The sequence below is a fragment of the Carcharodon carcharias genome, chromosome 17, assembly GCF_017639515.1.
Source record: "Carcharodon carcharias isolate sCarCar2 chromosome 17, sCarCar2.pri, whole genome shotgun sequence".
Lineage (NCBI taxonomy): Eukaryota > Metazoa > Chordata > Chondrichthyes > Lamniformes > Lamnidae > Carcharodon > Carcharodon carcharias.
Genome location: NC_054483.1, coordinates 66,734,130 through 66,747,034, shown reverse-complemented (window position 1 = coordinate 66,747,034; position 12,905 = coordinate 66,734,130). Strand labels below are relative to the sequence as shown.

Sequence of the window (12,905 nt, the reverse complement as noted above, 5' to 3'; positions counted from 1 at the left end):
CATGCTCTAGGTTAAAGAGCGATACATGTTCTCCAAAATGACCTGACAAGAGAGGAAACAGCAAGGAACACTGTTACATCCAGATCTACCTTTCTTAATTCCATTCATACACAGCTGCAGCTGAAGGGGAATCAGTAACTGCTTTTATCATAAGATAACAGCAGAACAAAATTGGGTGTTTCCTTTTTTATAAAATAAAAGAAATACAGGTGCAGTGTCTCAAACCTGGCTATCCGAAAATCAGCAATGTCCAAACGCCAGACATTTTTTTAAAGCTACCATGCTTGAAATTTAATCATCATAATTAAAATAACTTACTAGCCTGTTTGGTAAGGTGCTGCATCGGTGCACCAACTAGTTATCAGCTTCGTGCGTCTGTCTTTTCCCAAAGTCTAAGTGGTCCAAGAGACCCTTGACCCAAACCAACCTGGCCAGAACTGCCTGATCTGAACCACCCAATCTGAAAACAGGCCAGATCTGAAATCTGGCACAAACCTGGTCCTGAGGTTGCCGTTTTTGAGACACTTTATCTAGTAGCATTATGTAGCAACATCCTTAATTAAAAAATAGTCATCAGGTTAAAAGAAACTCAACTCTTTGTGCCAACCTATGTGGTAAGTTTTCAGCTCTCCCACTACTCATCTATTCCACCAGTAAAGCGGCTCCATTATTATTAATAGCATTGCTACGATAATACTAATCCTAAAATATTAAGATAAAGCATAACTTTGCACAAAATAAAATATTCAAACACTTAATTTTTTTTGACCTTATCCTTTTTATTTTTTGCCTGTAATTTTTCTTTCTTTATATTGACTTCAGTTTTACTCTTCTACATACTGTATCTGACACAAAGTTTAAAATCTTTTATTTTTTCTCCTCTATCTCCCTTCTCCTATTATCAATTTTGGAGACATTTTTTAAAAAATCACTGGTTGGAAAACAGTTTTAAGTGCTATCGTAAGAACCCAGGTTCCATAATCAATCACATCACAGTTTCAACCAGCTCAGTATTTGACATGAAAATTGTTTCTAAACTGTAATAACTTGCTGTGGACACAATTTTCATGCTGTCTTAGAATCAAACAGCAACCATGAGTTAAATAGTCTGTGGTGCATGTTGGTGCAAAAAAATTAATACTTTGAGGCAAGTCTATTCAAAATTTGCATTACTTGGGCCAGTGTAGATTCCATGAATGGAAAACCTTAGAATACAGAAAACAGCCAGTGTGCTTAAATAGTAGGAAATTACATTTCAATTACACTTCAGATTTCTTTACTTATTCAGTTGATTAATATGCACCCTGATTTTAATAAAACTGTAGTTGCTATTTGATTACTGTGAATCTATGTTTGTTTTCTACAGATTCCAAAATATTCAAACCAAAGGACGCTTCCTAAATCTTCAATAACAATTTTATTCAATGTTTGTTGACAACACATCTTAAGTATGTTTCACATCTCAGCTTGGCTGGATTTGAAGTCAATTTGTCTGTTATTGTAATTATATTACATTTGGTCTTTTTCTACATGTTCTGCTTTACTTCTAGACCAACTTATAAAATTTTGTGACTGATCACTTACTCCTCCAATAATTTCATGATTAAAAGGGAAAGAGATTTCCACTTCCCTTTACCATGCAAGTGAGGCCGATAGCACAGAAGCTTAAGGAAGTAATATGCTGTGCACATATCTTATAGTTTTAGTGCATGAGCATGAGTGACACTTTCCCAGCATGTAAATGGAGAACAATTACTAAAATTCTAGATTAAAGGCATCAGAGCAACTGTAACCATCCATTTTGTAAGCAGTTATCCAATTCACATAGATACAACTTTGGTGAAGACAAGTGGCAGTAAAATGTCGAGTAGTAAAATATTAGAGATGCATGTTATGCCGGCAGAAAGAGTTAACTGTAAAACAACACTGAATGTCTACTAGTGATTAAAAGTTTAAGTTTTATCCAAGGGTTTGATCAGAGGGATTGTCACCACCTTTGCGCATGCAGCCCTTTTTTGTTTACGGGCACAACCTGTATGGAGAATAGAATATGTCACTGAAATCATTTCTGTGCATTAAAAAAATTATGGGGGGAGGGGGTACGGTTAGTTGGCTAGATGGTTAGTGTGTGATTCAGAATAATGCTAACAGCGCAGGATTTGATCCCCATTCCAGCTGTGGTAGTTTTGCAGCTTGCCTCCTCAAGCTGACTCGTAGTCCAACCATGGCATAAGCAGTGGTTTGGCAACTCTCAAATAATCGAGGATGCTACCTGAAGATGAAGAATGCTAATCATTATGGAATGAACTATTCATTTGGCCACCATTTTGATGTTTCTGTGCCAAATGGTCTTGAGGCAGACAACAATAGTCAATGTGGTTGCATTCTTCTCTTTGACGTAAATGTACCAATCAAATGACATGGATTGCTAACACAATAACGTGGTTTCTTTATTTGAAGATAAGACTATATACAAATATGTCTGGGACACTATGGATAGTACAACTGATCGATACTGCTGCTGCTTGCGGACTGAATACAAATCATGGGATGAAAACATCACATCTTGTTGGGATGGTAGTGATTGACAACAATTTAATAGAGATACACTCTATTAAAGATACATACATCATATCACAACATCCCCTTTTTTCTAACTAAAGGTTTATCTTTAAAAAAGCCCAACTATTTACATGACAACAAAACAAAATAATATTGTGTCTGAGTAAACAATTATGCAAAACAATAAATTTACAAGTCTCTGAAACATAGTGATAGTATCCATCCATTCTTAATCATGCTGAACTTTGCTGGAGGCTACAACCTAGTTTCAGAATGCTGCTTGGGGGTGCTTTGTTTGTGATGCATCTTAGTTATATTCGCAATAGGGTTTCTCCGTGTTTCTGGTTGTGGTATTGTTCTGATTTGGCATCTGTTTTGTTCACTGTCACGTCATTTGGAGTTTGTACTTGATACAATCTTGGTTCTGGGCGTACACTGATGATTTCTGCTGATTCCATGTGCAATCAGTTGGGTGTTGGACTCGAACTTTCTACCCAACGATTAGGTTGGGTAATTCGTTACCAGTATGCTGGTCATGGCCATTTTTAATCTTCTCCTGTTTTCAAGTAATACATCATGTACTCCTGAGAGTATTGACAAGTGATTACTGGGGAGATTTGTCCATGCTTGTCTGCCGAATAGTAATTCTGCAGGTGAAGAAACAGTTGCAGAGCGGTGTCACTCCAAGGTGTAACATGGCCACTTGTAGATCGAGTTTTGTTTGACAGCACTTCTTGATTATGGATTTTACAGTTCAAACAATATAATCCCTTTGGATCTGGGTAATGTGGTGATGAAGTGGTGTGATTGATTCTCCACTTCTCACACATTATCTTAAAGGATTGTCCAGTGTATTGGGGTCTGTTGTCAGAAACAGCCTTCTGTGGTTCCCCAAATAGACTGAAAATCAAACTGAGTGGGTCTGCAAAGCTTGCACTAGATGTGTTGTGTAACTAATAGGCATTAGGAAATTTGGAGAATTAATCTATTACAATCAAGAAATCATCTCCATTGATACTGAAGAGGTCAGTTGTGAGTCCAGTCCATAGATGTGTGGGCATCTCATGAGACAATAATAGTTCTTTCTGGTTGCTAGGCATGAAGGTTTGTCATGCCTCGCATTCCCTCACAGCCATTTCGATGTGTTGGAGGATTCCTGGCCAATATACCATCTCTCAGGCCAATCTGCTGGTTCAATCAATTCCCATGTGTGCCTGATGCAACTGTTGGAGGATATCAGGTCATGTGGACCCTGGGATGATGACTTTGCTTTCACTTAACGGTGACTCCTTGAGATATTCCAAATTAATCTTTATAGAGCCGTAACGGTTTTACAGCCTCTAAAATGTCCTGGAAGAACTATGGCCATCTACCAGTTACTGTCTTCCATTGTTGCTGAACAGGATCACTGGATGGTTTCTGCTGCAGTGCTTGGAACTTAGATTGGCCAAAATGCATAAGGTCAATATGCAGAACGTCTTCTATTTCTACTTGCAGATCTTGGGAGATGTCTGCAGTTTTTGATGTGTTAGGTAAACAGCTTAGGGTATTGGATGTGACCATGGAATTTCCAGGCTTGTAGTGTACATCACAATCACAGCCTTGTATTTTGACCAGTAGGCATTGTAATCTTGTGGTGCACAGTTAGAGGTATGTACCAGACCATTTAAAGCAACTTATGGTCGGTTTCCACAACAATTTCTTTCTAAATAATGAGTGTGTAACTGCTGGATGCCGAATACCGTTGCCAAGGTTTGGTGTTCTACATTTGAACAATTAGCCTGGACAGTGTACAAACCTCTGATGGTAAAAGCAAAAGGTTTCCCTTTTCTGGTCCATTTTGGAATGCATCAACCTCAAGTGTAGTCTCCTCAGTCAGGATGTAAAAGTGAAGAGTTGATAGTCCATTAGTTAATGACTTTTTAAGGTCATTAGAAACATGTTGGTGATCCTCCTGTCAAATGGTACTTCTTTCTTGAGAAGTTTATGAAGAGATGAGGCTTTCTGGGCAAAGTTAGGTATATAGAGTAAAAGGAAGTTAATCAATCTAAGGCGACTGGGCATTGCATGATGTCTTCTAGCTTGCTAGGGATTGGACGGATGCCAGTGTCCGAATAGATAGATCCAAAAAAGTTGATCTGTGTTGCACTGATGTTGCATTTCTGACTGTTAAACACAAAATCTTCTCTGCATGCAGCTTCCATCAGAAGATGCAAGTTTTGATCATGCTCCTCTTTTGTTGTTCCAACAATGCTAATGTCATCAGCTATGCAAATGCATCCTGGAATTTCACACACTTGATCCTGTCCTTATGTTGTTGGAAAATATCCTGGCTTACAGAAAGCCTGACCTCTGAAAACAGTATCTCCCAAAAGGAGTACTGAACATCGCTAGCTCCTGGGATGTCTTCCCTAGATGCACTGACCAGTAGCCATTCATGGCATTTAGTTTAAAGGAGAATTTGACATTCAAAAACTTGGGGTTCAGGTCCTCAAGTGTGGGAATTTTGTGAGGGCATGAGTTTAAAGTCGCATTCATCCCCCTTGGGTCTAAACAAATGCATATAGAACCATCTTTCTTGATGACGCTCATGATGGAGCTACACCAATCTACTGGACTTTTCAGACTATGCTATCTCTCTCCATCGTATCCAATTGTGTGGTAGATTGATGGATGGAGTAGTATCTTCATGTAGACGCAATACTGCATCACTCTTGAAACTTCTAATCCTATCAAACCTGTCTGGGTACAGAAGTGTTAGGTCATCTACTGAAGTGATTAGAGTGTCCAGTTGCCTTTGTCATCGAGTTGTTGACGCTGCAACTCGTGACCAGGGTTAGATCACTGCACGCCATTAGGCCTGCGAGCACTGGACCCACACTGTCCACAATATAAAACATCTGGGGTGACCACAGTTGTGAAATTTAATTGAGTGTAGTAGTTTCCCAGGAATGGAATCTCTGAGCCATGACACACAGCAAGTTTGGAAATAGTTGATTAAATCATCACTTGCCATGTCTGTGGGTACGTACATTTCCATGCGCAAAGTGCAAGGATATTTGCACCTGCACCCAATTTTGCATATAGATTATGCTGGCCTTCCATCAGTGGGCATATAATCTGGATGGTGGAAAAGGCTTGGTACCATTGTGCCAATACATTCTTTGATGTTTGCCATGTGGGAGGTCAGCTCACTTTGTGTATTGATGTTTTAGTCATCCTCATTATCTCACGTGTAGCTTGGCTAGATGTTATGTGGATCTTGTCTTGGCAATCTTTAGTACATGCCCTTGGTTGGTTGGGATGCTGTACCTGTCCGGCCTCTCATGATGTTGAACCACTTGTTTTGACCTTTGCTTTCTGCATCAGTGTTCCACTATCCTCTGGATCCACTTGCCTTGCATACATTGTTAACAGTTGGGCAATATCTGGGTGCATGTATGAGGCCGCACCAGCCACATTGCTCACTAGGCTTCCCTGTGTTAACTGCTATGCCAATGGTGACTAATTATGCCTAATCTGTAGCATGGCTTCGTTCACTTTGTGGTAGTCTATTCTGTCGTCTGCTTCTGCCGCCATAAAGTCGCAATGACGCCCCTTGTCTCTGCATCTAGTTATGAAGAGATTAATTGTCTCTGTTGGATATTGCCTAAAGGACATGAATTCCAGACAGTGTATTCTAAAGTTGAGCTTCATTTGTAAATGATGTTCTAGTGTTGGATTTTATTTGGATTTTTAAGATGGCCATCAGACAAACCTGAAGTGTTCAGTCTGTGGAGTCTTTCATTGCCTATAGCAATTTTTAATTTGAATGGCTTGTTTATCTGGTTGATAAGAGCAAAATAAAATCAGATAGAAGGTCCGCTGCCTTCTAATTGAATGTTGGAAAGTTTGTGGTCATGTTTTGCATGATCTTTAATGCTATCTGAAAATGTTGACAGTTCTACAGGCTGTCTAAAGCGCTTCTAAAGTTAGTTCAGCCCTGAGTTATAGTACCTTTAGTGGCCACAGCCTTGGCTGGCATTAGGTTATTGCTTGGCTGCAATGGTGGGGCTATTGAGCTCTTTCTGATTTTTCCTGGGATTGATGAAGCTCTGCCCACAAAACAGTGATTTTAGGTGTGAATAGGAACTTATGACTTCAAAAGTAAAATAATACAGTGAAAAAAGCTGTGTCTTTACAGGCATCTTCTGGCTGTTGGGAGCTGTAACTAGATGTACTTTTTCTTCCCAGCCCAATGTACAGTATCTTAACTTCCTTAGACCTCCTGTAGGAACAGTAAGGAGAAGTAATGGAATCTCTTCTATCTGTGAGTTCTGCTAAGTTAGACTTTCCAGAGTCAACTATTGAATTTCTGTTCCTGTTTGAACTTTGTAGCAGGTCGGCGTTTATTGATTAAGCTCTCAGAAATTCAAACAACCGTACCAGGATCTGATGCCTGCTGGCAAGGTGGAACAATGTCACAGAATGAAGGTACAGAGTGCAGGATTCCTACACAGCTACAGAATCACTTACACATGGTGAGGCTTGATATTTGCCTCATTTTCTTCTGATGTGTATGAAGAGTTGAGGCTCGTATAGTTCACAATCAAATCTTCAAAACCATGCTGCCACCATGTGACCTACTTCTCTTCAACGTAAACGTACCAATCACATGACATAGATTGGTAAAACAATAATGTGCGTTCTTTATTTGATGGTAAGATCATATACAAATAGAGCTAACTGGGAGACTATGGATAGTACTTCTGATCTCTATTGTTGCTGTTTCTAAACTGAATACATGTCATGAGACTACCATATCATAATCTGTCGAGGTGTTGGTGATTGACAGCAATTTAAGGTACGCTACCCTAAAGGTACACATACATCATATCACAATAAATGTAACCTATGTAATTAATTGAGAATGATGTCAACAGTGAAAGATTAACCATTAGGAAAAGGCATTGCATGTTTACTCATTGATAATCCACAGTTGCATGTTACAATATAGCTCAGAATAAACAGGTTGAAGTAAAATTACTGATTTTTATCTAGTCACTCTTGCTAAGACACAAATACTTTAGAGCAGTATTTAATAAGTCTAACTGCATTTTTGTACTAAAAACCAGTAATTGTTATATCTGATTTAATAATCATTGGTCTAATTAGATGGATTTATCAGAGAAAAGAAGCAAAACCTTTATTGTATTTGGCAAGAATTTGACTTTGCTTATCAACCTCAGCAGCCAGATCAATATTTCTCTGTTCTTCCTTCTGTAGCTAGAAACAATAATAAAAAGAAACATTTCATTACATTAAATACAAGCATTACTCAGGCAGCAAGATTCACGGAAGTCCGCTTAAAATACATTTGGGAACGTTATTAAAATATTAACCAGACTTTTTCAGTGAGGATTCAAGGATCAAGATTATCTGTTCTACATCCTCAGCGAATATTTAGGAACATAGTAATAGGTCATTCAGCCCCTTTAGCTAGTTCTACTATTCTATCAGATCATGGATGATCTTTTCTTGAGCTGCACTGACCTGTCCTCTTCCAAAGCCTTTCCATTGATATCCAGCTAGGTGGGATGCTCTCACCTGGCTCCATTCTTATTGATCTATTCATAGGGAGGGTATAACTTGCAATGGTCTCTCATTCTGCTCCTGCATCATTGCCTTTGGTGTCATGCAAAGATCTATCCTTGGATCCTCCTATTTCTCATCTACATGCTGCCCCTTAGTACAGTGTTAGTTTTCACAAGTGCACTGACGACACCCAGCTCTATCTCACCAGCAACTCCCTTGACTCCTCCACTATTGCTAAATTATCAGACTGCTTTTCCAATATCCAGTACTGGATGAGCAGATATTTCCTCCAATGAAATACTAGGAAGACTGAAGCCATTGTTTTCGGTCCCTGCTCCAAACTCCATTCCCTGGCTACTGATCCCTTCCCTCTCCCCGGCAACAGTCAGAGACTAAACCAGACCATTCACAAACTTGAGGTCATATTTGACCCAAAGATGAGTTTCTGATCACATCACTAAAACTGCCTATTTCCACATCAACAACACACCACTTTGCCCTGCCTCAGCTCATCTGCTACTTTGTTAATTCTAGATTCAATTATTCCAATGGATTCCTGTCTGGCCTCCCACATTCTACTCTCTGTAAACTTGGGGTCATCCAAAACTCTGCTGCTTGCATCCTAATTCACACCAAGTCCCATACACTTCTTAACCTTGTTTTTGTTGGCCCAAGTAGCTCCCAGCCAAACAACATCTTGCTTGAATTTTCACCCTTGTCTTCAAATCCCTCTGTGGCCTCATCCCAGCCTCCTTACTTCTGTAATCTCTTCAAGTCCCACAAGCCTTCAAGATATCCGAGCTCATTAAATTCTGGCATCTTGAGTATCCCAGGTTTGAACCATTCCACCATTGATGGTTGTGCCTTCAGTTGTCTAGGACCAAACTCTGGAATTCCTCCCTCTCCCCCGCATTCTCTCACCCCACCTCTCTGCCTCTCTATCTCGCTTTTCTCTTTTACATTTCTTAAGGCCTACCTTTTTGACCAAATATTTGGTCATCTGACTTAATATCTCCTTAGGTGGCTCAAAGTCATATTTTGTTTTACAATGCTCCTGTGAAATGGCTTGGAATGTTTTGTTACATTAAAGGTACTATACAAATGTAAGTTGTTGTTCGTTGTACTTTTTTTTATCATTCATTCATTGAGTGTGGGCATTGGTGGCTAGGCCGGTATTTATTGTCTATCCCTAATTGCCCTTAAAGAGCTGCCTTCTTGAACCACTGCAGTCCATGTGGTGTAGGTACACCCACAGTGCTGTTAGGGAGGGAGTTCCAGGACTTTGACCCAGTGACAGTGAAGGAATGGTGATATATTTCCAAGTCAGGATAGTGAGCAGCTTGGAGACGAACTTGCAGCTGGTGGTCTTCCCATGCTTCTGCTGCCCTTGTCCTTCTAGGTGGTATAGCTTGTGGGTTTGGAAGGTGCTGTTGAAGGAACCTTGGTGGGTCGTTGGCTGTAGTATATTAGTATAGATAGTACACATTGCTGCCATCGGTGGTGGAGGGAGTGAATGTTTAAGGTGGTGGATGGGGTGCCAATTAAGCAGGCTGCTTTGCCCTGGATGGTGTCCAGCTTCCACTCTCGTTAGAGTTGCAGACATCTAGGCAACAGGACAGTATTCCATCACACTCCTGACGTGCCTTGTACATGGTGGAAGGCTTTGGGGAGTCAGGAGGTGAGTTACTCTCTGCAGAATTCTCAGCCTCTGACCTGCTCTTGTAGGCACAGTATTTATATGGCTAGTCCAGTTCAGTTTCTGGTCAATGGTAACCCCCAGGATGATGATAATGGGGATTCAGTGATGGTAATGCCATTGAATGTCAAGAGGCGATGGTTTGATTTTCTCTTGTTGGAGATGGTCATTGCATGGCACTTGTGTACCGCGAATGTTACTTGAACTCAATTTACACAACTTTGCTCCATTTTCCACATGATACCTCAACTAACGAAACTCCAACCTTGATAATTCTGATGGATTCCACATCTACAACGCTTGGGGAAGTGAATTCCATATTTCCACTATTTTGAATAAATAATGTGCTTCCTAACTGCACACCTAAATAGTCTAGCTCTAATTTTAAGCTGGTGCTTCCTTTTCCTAATTTTCCCCAGCAGAGGAAATAGTTTCTATCTACTCAATTAATCCCCTTATTATGATAAGCTCCTCAAGGAAATACAGGTGAGTTTTATGCAAGCTGTTCTCAGAATTTAACCCTTCCAGCCCCAGGATCACTCTGGCACATCTGTGTTGCATTCTCTCTGAGGTCAATGCATCTTTCCTGTCACTGGACTAGTAATCCAGAGTTTGGACTAATGCTCTGGAAAGCATGGGTTCAAATCCCACCACAGCAGCTGGAGGAATTTAAATTCTCATTAATAATGATCACGAAACTACTGAATTTAAAAAAAATAATTCGGTTCACTAAAGCCTTATAGGGAAGGAAATTCTGTTCTGCTTGTCTGGACTGGTCTGGCCTACATATGATGTCAGACCCACAACAATGTGGTTGACTCTTAACTGTCCTCTGAAATGGCCTAGTAAGCCACACTGTCCTAGGTGGCTCACCGCTACTTGCTCAAGATGGGCAGTAAATGCTGCTTTGCCAGCAAGGCTCACATCCCAAGAATTAAAAAAACTGACCAAGGCTATGTTTAACTAAAGCATAAATTCATTCTCTATTTCAGTCCCTTTCAGACAGATGAAAACATTCCATTAACCGTTTTGATTATGTTTGTACCTGTGCATTAGCTTTTTGTGATGTTTGTACTTGTACAACCTTATGTTTTTGTTTTTCCACAGTTCCTAGTTTTTCACCATGTTCCCCCGGCTTCACAATTCCTTATATTATCTTTTGTTTCTTTTTAAGCAATATACATTTAACTAATTTTTCCATATATTACAAGTTTTTTTTTTTCAACTCTCTATATTCCAGTCTGCTGAAATATTAACTTCTCTTTACCTTTCAGATTCTGACCAATAAGCCACGTTATAGTCAGCAATTTCTATTTTTAGTTTACTACATACTTGCTTACTTGGAACTAGCTAAACAGCAGTTATCAATTGATGCTCTTTTCGTTACTGTGTCCTACCCATATTTCTTCTGGCGTCTTCCACCCTGCTGTTAACTACCATCTAAAAGGTAGGCTTATCAGCTGATCAATAATGTCAGCACTCCATCTGGCTTAATTGGTCCATCTTTAAGAAACATTCAATATCTTCTTAGCTCTGTCTCTTGTTCATCTCCTGTTCATAGTCTTAATCCTGAGATGTCAATAATGTCAATATTTTTACTAATGATGTATGTTTCAAATTCATTTAAAGTTACAAAATGGAACTGTTGGCAAGACTACAACACTGACAAGAGGAAATCACACTCAGGAGAAAACTAAAGGTGATGTATTAAAATATAATGAATCCTTCAGAAGCTAATTTTAAAGAATATTGACATTTAGTCTTTTTGTTTCATGAAGAGAATAATTCTATTAAGAATTATCTTTGTCTGCAGACAATTGCATTTCCATCAAATTCTGCCATGCTATTGTTAAATAGGAAAAGTTGCACCAAGCACTTGCATTTACATAGCACATTTTGCAACATCAGAGTATTCCAAAACATTTAAGTGCCAGTGAAATACTTTTGAAGTTTAGTCACTGTTGTAATGGAAGGAAGCACAACAGTATATTTGCAAATGCAATCCAAATAAACAGAATAGAGATGAACCAGATAAAGTGTTTTAATTATGTGGGTTGAGGGATAAGTATCCAGAACATCAGGATTCCTCCTCATGGCAAAAGTGCTGCAGGATCTTTAATGTCCCCCTGAGAGGGCAGCACTTCCTAAGCACTACACACTGAAGCATTAGCTCTGATTATGTGCTCAAATCTCTGGATTAGAGCTTGAACACATGACTTTCTAACTCAAAGTTAAGGTTGACATTACTCACCTAATAAAATCCACTAATAACATTGAGATTATAATTACTTCAAGTATCTTTCATTACTTGGCAGTAAAATTTCTTCTGCATCTGGCACCTACTTTATCAGTTAAGTCTTTCCATTGATCTCTCAGGTTTTCCAAATGAAAAGATAGTTGCTTCTTCTCCTCCGATGTTGTTGTCAAATTGTCTCGAAGTTCTATGTTTTAGAAACATTTTAAGTTACATTAATGGCAGCATTCTTTTCCTATTTTATAATTTTTATTGAATCTTTACAATTGTCAGAATGAGGGATCTCAGTGTAGGGGAATGGAACAGTGTTGATATTGCACTTTTCTAGGTTCAGTATATGTGGGTTAGACCCAGAGTAAAATTCTATGTGCTCCAAGAATAAGCCTTAACCCAAACAAAGAGCACTACTCACTTTATCATGGTAAATTTAGCATTCTTGCAACAGTCATTTTTGCAAAAAAATGAACATTGTACACATTACACATGGCGTGGACATGATGGACTGAATGGCCTCCTCCTGTGCTGTAAATGTCTATGAGTCTACATACCAGTTTGATATGTAACTCTTCAGTGATGTGGACCTGGGACAGCCAAGTTACACTACCTGCTCCATATTGTACTTTGGGCACAGAAAGTGAGCCTTTGTGCTCTGTGCAGCAGCATCCAAATTCTGATTCAATTTTGTTTATATAAGATAAATGTTATCTACATTAAAGCAAATAAAAATGAGGTTCCTAGAAATCTTAATGGGCTTCCTGGAAACATTTTAAAACCACATTATTTGTAGTTATAGAGCAGCAATAAGAAGCCAATCTAGTG

The 12,905-nt window shown here is 39.2% G+C and overlaps 1 protein-coding gene across 6 annotated transcripts in view; it reads right to left on the bottom strand.

Moving 5' to 3' along the window:
* The window catches only part of shtn1 (shootin 1), a 94,042-nt gene that overhangs the window by 36,167 nt on the left and 44,970 nt on the right, over nt 1–12,905 (bottom strand). For all 6 annotated transcript variants that reach the window (XM_041209017.1, XM_041209016.1, XM_041209019.1 and 3 more), the window contains 2 exons: nt 12,176–12,273; nt 7,746–7,827 (listed from right to left, as the gene is read on the bottom strand). In XM_041209017.1, the coding sequence (XP_041064951.1) occupies nt 7,746–7,827; nt 12,176–12,273 (180 nt within the window). The remainder of the gene's footprint in view (nt 1–7,745; nt 7,828–12,175; nt 12,274–12,905) is intronic.